Source organism: Mustelus asterias, chromosome 8 (genome assembly GCF_964213995.1).
Source record: "Mustelus asterias chromosome 8, sMusAst1.hap1.1, whole genome shotgun sequence".
Lineage (NCBI taxonomy): Eukaryota > Metazoa > Chordata > Chondrichthyes > Carcharhiniformes > Triakidae > Mustelus > Mustelus asterias.
Window position 1 is genome coordinate 77,786,309 of NC_135808.1, and position 12,803 is coordinate 77,799,111.

Consider the following 12,803-nt stretch of genomic DNA (forward strand, 5'->3'; position numbering starts at 1 on the left):
TTCCAGGGAGAACAACCCCAGTTTACCCAATTTCTCCTCATAGCTAAGACCCTCCATACCAGGCAACATCCTGGCACACCTTTTCTGTACTCTCTCCAAAGCCTCCACGTCCTTCTGGTAGTGTGGCGACCAGAACTGGACGCAGTATTCCAAGTGTGGCCTAACCAACGTTCTATACAGCTGCAACATCATATGCCAACTTTTATATTCTATGCCCCGTCCAATAAAGGCAAACATGCCATATTCCTTCTTGACCACCCTCTCCACCTGTGCTGCCACCTTTAATGATCTGTGGACTTGTACACCCAGGTCCCTCTGTGTGTCTATACTCCTGATGGTTCTGCCATTTATTGTATAGCTCCCCCTTTCATTAGATCTACCGAAATGCATCACTTCGCATTTATCTGGATTAAATTCCATCTGCCATTTCTCCGCCCAATATTCCAGCCTATCTATATCCTGCTGTATTCTCTGACAATGTTCATCACCATCCGCAACTCCAGCAATCTTTGTGTCATCCGCAAACTTACTGATCACACCAGCTACATCTTCCTCCAAATCATTTATATATATCACAAACAGCAGAGGTCCCAGTACAGAGCCCTGCGGAACACCACTAGTCACAGACCTCCAACCGGAAAAAGACCCCTCCACTGTTACCCTCTGTCTTCTATGGCTAAGCCAGTTCTCCACCCATCTAGCTAGCTCACCTTTTATCCCGTGAGATTTAACCTTTTGCACCAGCCTGCCATGAGGGACCTTGTCAAACGCTTTACTAAAATCCATATAGACGACATCCACGGCCCTTCCCTCGTCAATCGTTTTTGTCACCTCCTCAAAAAACTCAACCAAATTTGTGAGGCATGACCTCCCTCGTACAAAACCATGCTGTCTATCGCCAATGAGATTATTCAGTTCTAAATGCGCATATATCCTATCTCTAAGAATCTTCTCCAACAATTTCCCTACCACGGACGTCAAGCTCACCAGCCTATAATTACCCGGGTTATCCTTGCTACCCTTCTTAAATAATGGGACCACATTTGCTATCCTCCAATTCTCTGGGACCTCACCTGTGTCCAGTGAAAAGATTTCTGTTAGAGGCCCAGCAAGTTCATCTCTTGCCTCCCCCACGTCCAGAGTCCACCCCCATGTCCAGAGTCCACCCCCACATCCCGATCGCCCCCCCATGCCCAGATCGCCCCCCCATGCCCAGATCGCCCCCCCCATGCCCAGATCGCCCCCTCTCATGTCCAGATCCCCCCCAGTCCCACCAATGTCTGAACTCCGACCCCCACATCCAATTCACTTACCTTGGAAACATGCACTCTCCCTTTCAATGGGACCTTTCAAATCACCTGCTTTATGGTAGTTAGTACTATAAAAAGGGGGCAAGTCCTATGTCACTCTGCTCCTTTGCACTTTGCTGCTGGAACCAAGTCATGTTTCCCTTCTTCAGTCCCATCTGGCTTTAGTCAAAAAGGTCGGGCAAGAGGGGTTACACCTGGGCAGGACTGGGACTGATGTCCTAGGGGGGCTGTTTTCTAGAACGGTTGAGGAGGTTTCAAACTAATATGCCAGGGGGATGGGAACCCAAGTAAGGAGTCAGAGAAGGAGGGAGCAAGGACAAACACAAAAGGTAGAAAAGGGAAGAAGAAAAGTGATAGGCAGAGAAACTAAGGACAAAATTCAAACAGGACTGTAGAGAATAATAATGGGAGCAATACAAACAATGTAAAAGAAACAAATTTAAAGGCTCTGTGCTTGAATGTGCGGAGCATTTGCAATGAAGAGGATGAACTAATCGCACAGATAGATGCAAACGGGTACGATATATTTGGGATTATGGTGACGTGGCTGCAGGGTGATCAGGGATGGGAACTGAAGGTCCTAGGGTATTCAGTATTTAGGAAGGACAGGCATAAAGGAAAAGGTGGTGGAGTGGCACTTCTGGTTAAAGAGGAAATTAACACAATAGTGAGAAAGGATATTAGCTCTGACAACATGGAGTCTGTATGGGTAGAGTTGAGAAATACCAAGGAGCAAAAAACATTAGTGGGTGTCATACATAGATCACCAAACTCCAGTGGTGATGTTGGAAATGGCATTAAACACGAAATTAGAGATGCATGTGATAAGGGAATATCGGTGATTTCAATCTGCACATAGATTGGGCAAATCAAATTAGCCACAATACCGTAGAGCAAGAATTTCTGGAGTGCATACGGGATGGTTTTCTTGACCAATATGTGGAGGAACCAACTGGAGAGCAGGCCATCTCACATTGCAATGAGAAGGGAATTATTGCCAATCTGCAAGACCCCTTGGGGATGAGCGACCTTACCATGATAGAATTTTTTATGAAGATGGAGAATGAAGTAGTTGATTCAGAGACTAGGGTGCTGAAACTTAATAAAGGAAACTATGAAAATATGAGGCATGATTTGGCCTCGATAGACTGGGGAGAGTTACTTAAAGGGATGACAATGGATAGGTCATGGCAAACATTCAAGGAATGCATGGGGAAACTGCAGCAACTGTTTATTTCTTGTCTGGCACAAAAGCAAAATGGGTAAGAGGGCCAATCCATGGCTTACAAAGGAAATTAGAGATAGTATCCGATCTAAGAAGGAAACAGATTGGCCAAGAAAAATAATAGGTCTGAGGACTGGGAGCAGTTTAGAATTCAGCAAAGAAGGACCAAGGGATTGATTAAGAAGGGGAAAATACAGAACAAAAGTAAGCTTGCAGGGAACATAAAGACTGACACTAAGGGCCTGATTTTACCATTTTCATTCTAAGTGCTGAATCTGGGCGCAATTCAGATCCGACTTGGAAATCTGCTTTCAGGCACCCCCATACGCACTCAGCCTGAAAAAACATCGTGAGTCTGAATCGCACTGTGGGCGGGGCTTATCACGTCCGAAACGATCAGAGCTGAATTTGAAAAAGCGCGCCGCTGTCAGATCGCTCCCGGGCCGCAGAAAGCGGAGAAAGCGGCCCGGGAGTGAAAAGCGGGAGCGATGGCCCCCACAGACATCACCCCCACCCCCACAACATCACTGTCCCCCTTATCCATCCATCCCCCTACTACCCAGACTGATCGCGACCCCTGCCCCCTTCCCCCCCACCGATCGTCCACAGAGTGGTAGCGGACCCCCCTGCCCCCCCGCCCAGAAATAAATCTTACCTGCCTCCTCCCCCTCTCCCAGAGAATGATCTGGCCTCACTCCCCCCCACCCAGAGAACGATCTGGCCTCAGTCCCCCCCATCCCCCACAAAGAATGATCTGGCCTCACTCCCCCCAGCCGCCCCCCCCCCCCCCCCCCGCCCACCTCCCCAGAGAATGATCTGGCCTCACTCCACCCCCCCCCCCCACCCCGCAACCAGACAACAATCAGCTCTCCTCTCTCCTTCCTTCCTTCCTCCCCCCCCCCCCCCCCCCCACCCCCCCCCACCCCCCCCCCACCCCCCACCACCACCGATCTGAGTCAGAGAGCTGTTGGAAGCTCTGAACTCACCTCTTCAGCAGCTACAGCACCCGATTCAGACTTTTATTCAGCATGTCCATTTCGGCACAATTCCGGATCGGCGAACGTGGTGGTAAAGTGGGAAATGCTGATAAAGTTGGGCGGGCAGTTCATTAATTCAACTGAAATGCATGCAAATGCATTTAAATCGCCGTTGCACCAGTTTCAGGCGCGAATTTGATCCCGGCCATTCCCAGGTCTCGGTAAAGTGGCCATCTGCGCGGACATGGGCGCGGATCGCATTAATGGCCTCACACCCGACTTTACCACGTTTTCGCACCCGTTTCGGGCCCTAAGAGTTTCTATAGATACATGAAGAGAAAGAGGTTGGTGAAGACAAATGTAGGTCCCCTACAGACAGAAACGGGGGAATGTATAATAGGGGACAAAGAAATGGCTGAGCAACTGAATACATACTTGGGTTCTGTCTTCACAAAAGAGGACACAAATCAGATACCCAGAAATGTTGGAGAATGCAAGATTTAGTGGGAAGAACTGAGGGAGATCAATATTCGTGGAGGAATGGTGCTCAGAAAGTTACTGGAATTGAAGGCGGATAAATCCCCAGGGCCTGATAATCTACTTCGCAGAGTACTTAAGAAAGTGGCTCTGGAAATAATGAATGCATTGGTGGTCATCTTCCAGGATTCCAAAGATTGGAGGGCAGCTAATGTCACTCCAATACTCAAAAAGGAAAGTAGAGAGAAAACAGGGAATTATAGACTAGTAAACCTAACATCGGCAGTGGGGAAAATTCTCGAAACCATTATCAAGGACTTTATAGTGGAGCATTTAGAAAGCAGTGGCAGGATCAGACAGAGTCAGCATGGATTTATGAAAGGGAAATCATGCTTGACAAATCTTTTGGAATTCTTTGAAGATTTAACTAGTAGAGTTGACAAGCAGGAGTCAGTCAATGTGGTATATTTGGATTTTCAGTGACAAAGTCCTGCATAAGAGATTATCGTGCAAGATGAAAACGTATGGGATTGGGGGAAGTGTATTGAGATGGATAGAAAACTGGTTGGCAGAGAGGAAACAAAGAGTAGGAATTAATGGGTGCTTTTCAAATTGGCAAGCAGTAACTAGTGGAGTGCCATAGGGATCGGTGCTGGGACCCCAGCTATTAACAATATATATTAATGATTTGAATGAGAAAACAAAATGTAACATCTCAAAGTTTGCAGATGATCCCAAGTTGGATGGGAGGATGAACTGTGACAAGGTTGCAAAGATCCTACAGCATGATCTGGACAGGTTGGGTGAGTGGACAAATCAATGGCATATGCAGTATAATTTGGATAAATGTGAGGTTATTCACTTTGGAAGGCAAAAACAAGAACAACTGAATGGCTGTAAATTGGGAGAGGAGAATGTGCAGCAGGACCTGGGTGTCAAATGGTATGTTGGCCTTCATTGCGAGAGGTTTTGAGTACAGGAGCAGGGACATGTTGTTGCAATTATAGAGGGCCTTAGTGAGGCCACACCTAGAATATTGTGTGCACTTTTGGTCTCCTTTTCTGAGGAAAGATGTTCTTGCTCTCGAGGGAGTGCAGCGAAGGTTTACCAGGCTGATTCCGGGGATGATCTATGAGGAGAGATTCATTAGGTTAGGATTATTTTCGCTGGAGTTCAGATGAATGAGGGGGGATCTCATAGTGACTTATAAAATTCTAACAGGACTACATGGTAGACGCAGGGAGGATGTTCCCAATGGTAGGTGTGTCCAGAAACAGGGGTCACGGGATAGACCATTTAGGACGGAGATGAGGAGACATTTCTTCACCCAAAGAGTGGTGAGCCTGTGGAATTCATCACCACAGGAAGTAGTTGATACCAAAACATTGAATGTATTCAGGAGGTGGCTAGCACTTGGGACGAATGGGATCAAACATTATGGGGAGAAAGCTACTGAGTTGTACAATCAGCCACGATTGTGATGAATGGCGGAGCAGGCTCGAAGAGCCAAATGGCCTCCTCCTGCTCCTAACTTCTATGTTTCTATGACAGGCACTTTCCATTTCAAGCACAGCTAAGTTGCTATGGAGTGACAATCTGCCACTGATTGCCACTCCAAGGAAATTATGGGCCAATGTTGCACATTAGCAAGGAGTGTGCCCTCGACAAACTGAGTGGTGAACTAATCACCTTAAGCTCAGCAAATAGAGGCTATTGCTTGGCATCAGGGATTTGTATCATCTAGATAAATAAACTCCAATGTTTAGCTGCAGCCATGAGGCAATCTAAGCTTTATTGGAGCAGCCTGCGGCCTTTCATTAACAGGAAGGGGTTCTATCCAATCATCGTCCAAGTAGCCTGCATCCACTGAAAGGACATCTTTGAGATGTGTACCCAGTTTCCTGAAAGCAGTCTTGACACACATGAAATTTGACACTTCCTACAGCTATATACATTGCAGGCCCTCACACAACTTCAGGGATGGATCCTCATGGATGGGTGGTACCAGTTAGGACTGATGACACCAGTGAGGAACCCTCACTCTGTACAAAGACTGGGGCACAATCATCCTTGCATCCACCTGGCCAATCCTTCCCCATATTGAGACCCATCTAGTCACATGAATGCACTGGCAACATGGAACATTAACTCTGGGCCCTATTTTACCATTTTAATTCTAAGTGCTGGGTGGACTTGAAACTGGGAGTGTTTCAGATCCGACTTTTAGACCCATTCTGAGGCGCCCCCATACACACTCTGCCTGAAAAAATATCAGCAATTCCGAATCACGCTGCACAAGCCTGTGGGCGGGGCTTAATGTGCCCGGAACCCTGCAGCTCTGATTGGTGCCTCCAACTGCGCATGTGCAGAAAACAATGATAGAATGCTGCTCCCCTGCCACATCCCCCCCGGGCCAGATAATGCCTCCCCCTGGCCCCCACAGACATTGCCCCATCCTCACAACATTACTGATCCCCCCCACCCCTCCGCCATCCAGACTGATCGCAGGTCCCTCCCCTCCTTCCCCCCCCCAATGATCTCAGGCAGAGTGGCAGCAGACCCCCCCCCTTTACCTCCACTGATCTCAGGCAGAGTGGCAGCGGACCCCCCTTCCCCCCCCCCAACCGATCTCAAGCAGAGTGGCAGTGGACCCCTCTTTCCCTCCACTGATCTCAAGCAGAGTGGCAGCGGATCCCCCCTTCCCCACCCACCGATCTCAAGCAGAGAGCTGTCGGACGCTAGGCACCTACCTCTTCATTAACTGGAGCGCCCGAATCAGACTTGTATGGAGCATGTCTGTTTCACGCCGATTCTGGATGGGTGAACGTGGTGGTAAATGTAGAAGTGCCGGTAAAATTGGGCATGCTGCCCATTAAGTCAATTTAAATGCATGCAAATACATTTAAATGGCTGTCACGCCAGTCTTGGCGTGGTCCCGATCGCGGCCATTTTCGGGTCTTGGTAAAGGGGGAACTGGCGCGGGTCGCGCTACTTGCCTCATGCCCAACTTTACCAAGTTTTTGCGCCCAAATACAGGTGCAACGCAATGGTAAAATCAGGCTCTCTGTTTCTCTTTCCACAGTTGCTGTCAGACCTGCTGAGTATTTCTAGCATTTTCTGTTTTTATTTCTAAGAATTTCATTATTCTTACCCTGGTAGTGTAATGGAAGTCATTGACTTATGACACTGCACCCACTCTATATATGCTGCTGGAATCAACGGCTGCTGACCTTCACTGCTTTCTCCATCCAGGCTTCCTTAGTCAGGTGGGAGGGTCCCTTTGTGCCATATGTGGGGAACAGCATCTTCCAGCTTTTCAAATTGCCTGGAGGAGAATTTGCATAGAGACACTGCTGAATAGTGGGGCCACCATTAGTCTGACCTGTGACATGTTTTGTTTCACAATCACAGCCATGATCCATTAGTTGTGCTCTGCACACAATGCCTCTTCAAAGGCAGCATTGAAGGGGAAAATTCTTCCAGGCCAAGACAAAGGAATAACAGCCCTTCTAGAACTCAAAGTTGGATATCTCGAATCAGGAGGTTCAGGAACTGTGTGAGAGCTTCTGACTCAGGCAGAAATCCTATCTACTACATCATAAGACATCCTTCATCACTTTAGAAACAACAAAGTATTCATCTTCACTCCCCAAAGTAAGAGCTCATCAAAGAGCAGATCCACCATTAGAAAAATGATGAAGAAAAGTACGACCACCATTTGCTGTAAGTGTGCAGGGACAGTCTATTATACTTGGCATATGTGCTGTTGTTAATTTAAGAGGCTGGTGAAGTCAATGTATGATGTGGAGATGCCGGCGTTGGACTGGGGTAAACACAGTAAGAAGTCTAACAACACCAGGTTAAAGTCCAACATGTTTATTTGGTAGCAAACGCCACTAGCTTTCGGAGCATGCTGCTCCTTCGTCAGGTGGAGTGGGAGATCTGCTCACAAACAGGGCATACAGAGATACAAACTCAATTTACAGAATAATGATTGGAATGCGATTCTTTACACTCTTTACAGCTAATCAAGTCTGATTGTGAGTGGAGAGAGCATTAAGCACAGGTTAAAGAGATGTGTATTGTCTCCAGACAGGACAGCTAGTGAGATTTTGCAAGTCCAGAAGCCAATGCAGGCAGGTCTGTGCGAGGTGGCAGCAAGTTTTGTGAAAGAAGCTGTTTTCTCTTTAACCAGCATCCATTGTGGTGAAGAAACCACTCTGTTTCTGGCAATGCAGCCATTCAAACATAGAGCTGATTTTCTACTGACTGGATAGTGAGCTTCACAAAAGCTACTTCAAAAAATCCAATGTATCTTTGTTCCCATTGATCTGAATATATTGACCTTACAAAAGTAATGGGGCCAAGGTCCAAGGGGAAGCACCAATGATCTGGACTCAGTGAAAATTCCAGAACCACCAGCTTTACAAAAGGCAATGTGTCCTGCTAAAATGTTGTAAAATGTTTGATGCATTGAAGATTCTAGTTCATAATTTACAAGAACCAATGGTTTGAGAATGCCTCTTGTATATCTTATCATGCAGGTTATTTGGAGATAGAACCATAGAACCATAGAAAATTACAGCTCAGAAACAGGCCTTTTGGCCCTTCTTGTCTGTGCCGAACCATTTTATGTCTAGTCCCACTGACCTGCACTTGGACCATATCCCTCCACACCCCTCTCATCCATGAACCCATCCAAGTTTTTCTTAAATGTTAAAAGTGACCCCGCATTTACCACTTTATCCGGCAGCTCATTCCACACTCCCACCACTCTCTGCGTGAAGAAGCCCCCCCTAATATTCCCTTTAAACTTTTCTCCTTTCACCCTTAACCCATGCCCTCTGGTTTTTTTCTCCCCTAGCCTCAGCGGAAAAAGCCTGCTTGCATTCACTCTATCTATACCCATCAAAATCTTATACACCTCTATCAAATCTCCCCTCAATCTTCTACGCTCCAGGGAATAAAGTCCCAACCTATTCAATCTCTCTCTGTAACTCAGCTTCTCAAGTCCCGGCAACATCCTTGTGAACCTTCTCTGCACTCTTTCAATCTTATTTACATCCTTCCTGTAACTAGGTGACCAAAACTGTACACAATACTCCAAATTCGGCCTCACCAATGCCTTATATAACCTTACCATAACACTCCAACTTTTATACTCGATACTCCGATTTAATGTTTGGGAATGTCTAATTAGATCTCATTCAATGTTTGGGAATGTCTAATTATGCTTATTTCATGGTACTTCTAATCTGCTAGATTATCCTATTTAAAGTTTGTGGACCTGACAGTTTGGAAAGAAGTTAAAATCAGACCCAAGATTTGTTGTATCTGCAGCATCTGGACTCAAAGCATTTACTCTGTTTCTTCCTGCTGAATTATTCCAGCACTTTGTTTTTATTTCAAGATCTGCAGCATCTGCAGTATTTTGCTTTTATTTAAATTTAATGTCATCCCCATTCCAGACACCCGAGCACACACTGAAACTCCAGGGACTGCTGTCAAAGGTGCCATCTTTCAAAAGTAATGGCAAACTGTGGTTCCACCTGGCCTCTAAGGTTGGTGTAAAAGAACACAAGGGGCTATTCAAAGGTGAGTTGGGGAATTCTCCTGATGTCCTGGCCAATATTTATCCCTCAATCAAACGTAAAACAGTTGATCCCATCATTCATTTAATTGGTTTGTATGACTTTGTTGTGTGCAAGTTGATCCAGGTTTCCTGCAATACAACAATAACTAAACAGCAAAAGTACCTTATTGGCTGCACATTCTTTGAGAACTTCTGAGGTCATGAAAGATGCAATACTCATTTTTTCTTTCCAAAATATTTGTCTGTATGGTAAAGTCTAAGTCTAATTTTAAGACACAGCCTCATTATTTTTGAATGACGAAAGATCCTGTAATTCAGTGCAAACTTTGACCTTACCTGTACATTTGCGTTGATAAGATATTCAGCTGACTAGCCACCATTAGAGCTTTCTCCTCCAGCTTTTCAGGTGTATCTGGATGCGATAGGTGTGTGAAGTGTTTTTTTCTCAAGTTAGCAATTGGATCATGCACCATTTGGAGTAATAGGTCTACCAACAAGTGGGTCATTGCACCTTGAACAATGAGAATCTGGATGATAGAGAAATAGAAGCATATGGTTCAACTGTATAAATATATCTAAAATTTAGCATTTCCTCCAAGTCTGGTGTTTACTTACTATAACAATTGCTTGTCACTCCTTTTCCATCTTGTTTTTCCATTACAATTTTGTCACTTTTTTGTTACACTTTGTTGATTTAAATTGTAACAAACCAGAAATAAAGAGGCAGGAGCATAAAACATATAAGCCAGAGTCCATGGGCAGTCAAGCCATTTACTGTTTTCAAATGAAAATAACGCACTCATGTAATTCAATTTTCTAAGTACAAAGGACCCAGAATATGATGTAATGGGTCATAACCACCAAGCTCCTAGGGTCGGATTTAGGCAATATATCAAAGATGCATTGGGGAACCCCTCTCGGAGCTTCAGAGGTCATTGAATTTGACATAGTCACTCACAGTAAATCTTTGGCCTTGATAATTTATTGCGCACTGTCTAATAAACAGTGATGTTTGTGAGCAGCTCAGGCTCCTAAGTGCTTTCCATGGATATCGTCTGGGGCTATTTTCACATCACCACCACCAATTTACACTTAAAATAAGATGGCATGTAATTGTGCTGTTTTAAGTTACTTCCATTTTACTTTAATACAATCAAATACACATAAAAACAAAGTTACAACAGAAACTGCATGGCAGAAAGTAAATATTATGCTTCCAGAAAATACCTATATTATCGAGGCTACTAATTTATGGCAAAAAATGTTAGAACATAAAAGGAAGCCAATTGACCCATCTTATCTATGCTGGCTCTCTGAAACAGCTGTCCACTTAATCATATCCCTTGCTCTTTTTCTATATCCTGTTTTTTCCCTTCAAATATTTGGTCATTTGGTTAAACCAGTCATGTTGGTGCTTATCCTTCATGTGAACAGTAGTTGTAATCCTTTAGCAAGTTTCCTTAATTCCTTATTTCCCTTTCCTTCAACAGCCAATCTAAACGTGGATAACAGGATAACAGTGACCAATCAATCAAAATCTCTGGCAATGCATCCCACAACATCATATGCATGAAAACTCTCCCGGGCCCTTACTTGATTTATAGTGATTGCACAAGTCAAACTATACTTTTATTATGAAGCAGTGTGAGTGTTAGCAATATTTTCTGGTTCAAATTCCATAATTGTGTACATTTCACACACAAAGACCCATAACCTCCTCAGAGTGCCAAGCATTGGTAAATTTCCACTTATCTGCTAATGGAAAGCACCTATGTCACCCAGATTGACTCAGGTTGGGTGAAACTCAAGAAGCAAAGTGCCCCGGCTCCAGCAGCAGAGTGCAAAAGGAGCAAAGGAGGACACGGACCCTTTTTTCAGCACGAGCTGATGTAAAGCAGGTGAGTTTAAAGGTCCCATTGAAAGGGAGGAGGTAAGTTTCTAAGGTAAGTGAATGGGATGTAGGAATGGGGAGGTTCTGACATCAGCAGGGGAGTATCAGGACATTGGGGGCTGAGTGGAGGGTCCAAACATCAGAGGCAAGATTCCAGTTGGGACCTAGGTAAGGGTTAGGTTGGGTTGCATCAGAAGGTTGTTGCTTGTGTCAGGAGATTGTCACTTGGGTCGGAGCTCTGTTCATTGTGCTTCTACTTCTCATACCTTGCCCTCAAACCCCAGCCAAAGCCCAGAATGCTGCTTTCCTGCCCTGGTGCAGGTAGGGCTGTCCTTGATGGGGCTTTCAGGGCCCCAAAACCTATAGGATACCCAATTCAGACAGCTAAAATGTGTTATTATCCAGGTCAGAAACTCCAAGATGTTTTATGAAGTCAGCCTAGACCATAAGTTTTGCACTTTGAATTTTGGCATAAGTAAGCATAAGATGTTTCACTCCAGGTATGATTCAAATGACCCACAATGGAACATTTATCAAACAAAATTTTAAAATACAGTTAACACAAAAAGAAACTTAGCAAGAACTTTTACCAATTACAAACAAGAAAAAAAGCAACCACGATATTGTATAAAACTTAACAGCTCAATATACTGTTCCAACAAAACATTGTTACCAAAATACACCCCCGTTTTCGGTTTAGCACAGAAAATACGTGAATTTGCAGCTCTGCAACACCTGCTGGGAATTAGTCCTTTGGATGGAGAATTGAAACTCTGACTTCCCCGTCCTGTAGCTCCCAGCACACGTCGAGGTAGAGATAGAGTTATTACTTGCCTCGAGCTAGTAAACCACCGACAGCAAAATCTTTACTCCAGAAAGGCAAGAAAGACTGCTTCTAATTAGACAGCAGAATTTCTAATACCAAGGAGAGACACGGAAATACTGTTTTCAATCTGGAGTTCAACAGCTTCTAACTAGCCAGCAGCAAAAACTGAAAGTAAAGAACTTTTTCCACATGGCCTGTCAATCATTCTTCCCCCAACAATCCAAAAGGGTCGTAAACTTGTAAAATGCCAGGACATTGCATTAGGCCCAAATTAAAAATAAACAAAAAGCCTAACACATGACTCTAGCAACAATAAAAGGACAAACAGCTCGGTGTCTGCTTATAACTGCAGAGAACATGATTAAAATACATTTCTTAAAGGTACAGTAGCATCACAGATGCCCATCAGGAATAATAGCGGCCTGCCTTTAGCTCTATTGAAGAAATAGAGGCACCACACCATAGAAGTATTGAAAAATAAAGACTTTAATTACACATGGGATT

The 12,803-nt window shown here is 44.7% G+C and overlaps 1 protein-coding gene across 1 annotated transcript in view; it reads right to left on the minus strand.

Moving 5' to 3' along the window:
• axdnd1 (axonemal dynein light chain domain containing 1) overlaps positions 1-12,803 on the minus strand; it is a 177,422-nt gene that overhangs the window by 54,332 nt on the left and 110,287 nt on the right. Inside the window, exon 19 of the mRNA XM_078219193.1 lies at positions 9,919-10,109. Coding sequence (XP_078075319.1) covers positions 9,919-10,109 — 191 coding nt within the window. The remainder of the gene's footprint in view (positions 1-9,918; positions 10,110-12,803) is intronic.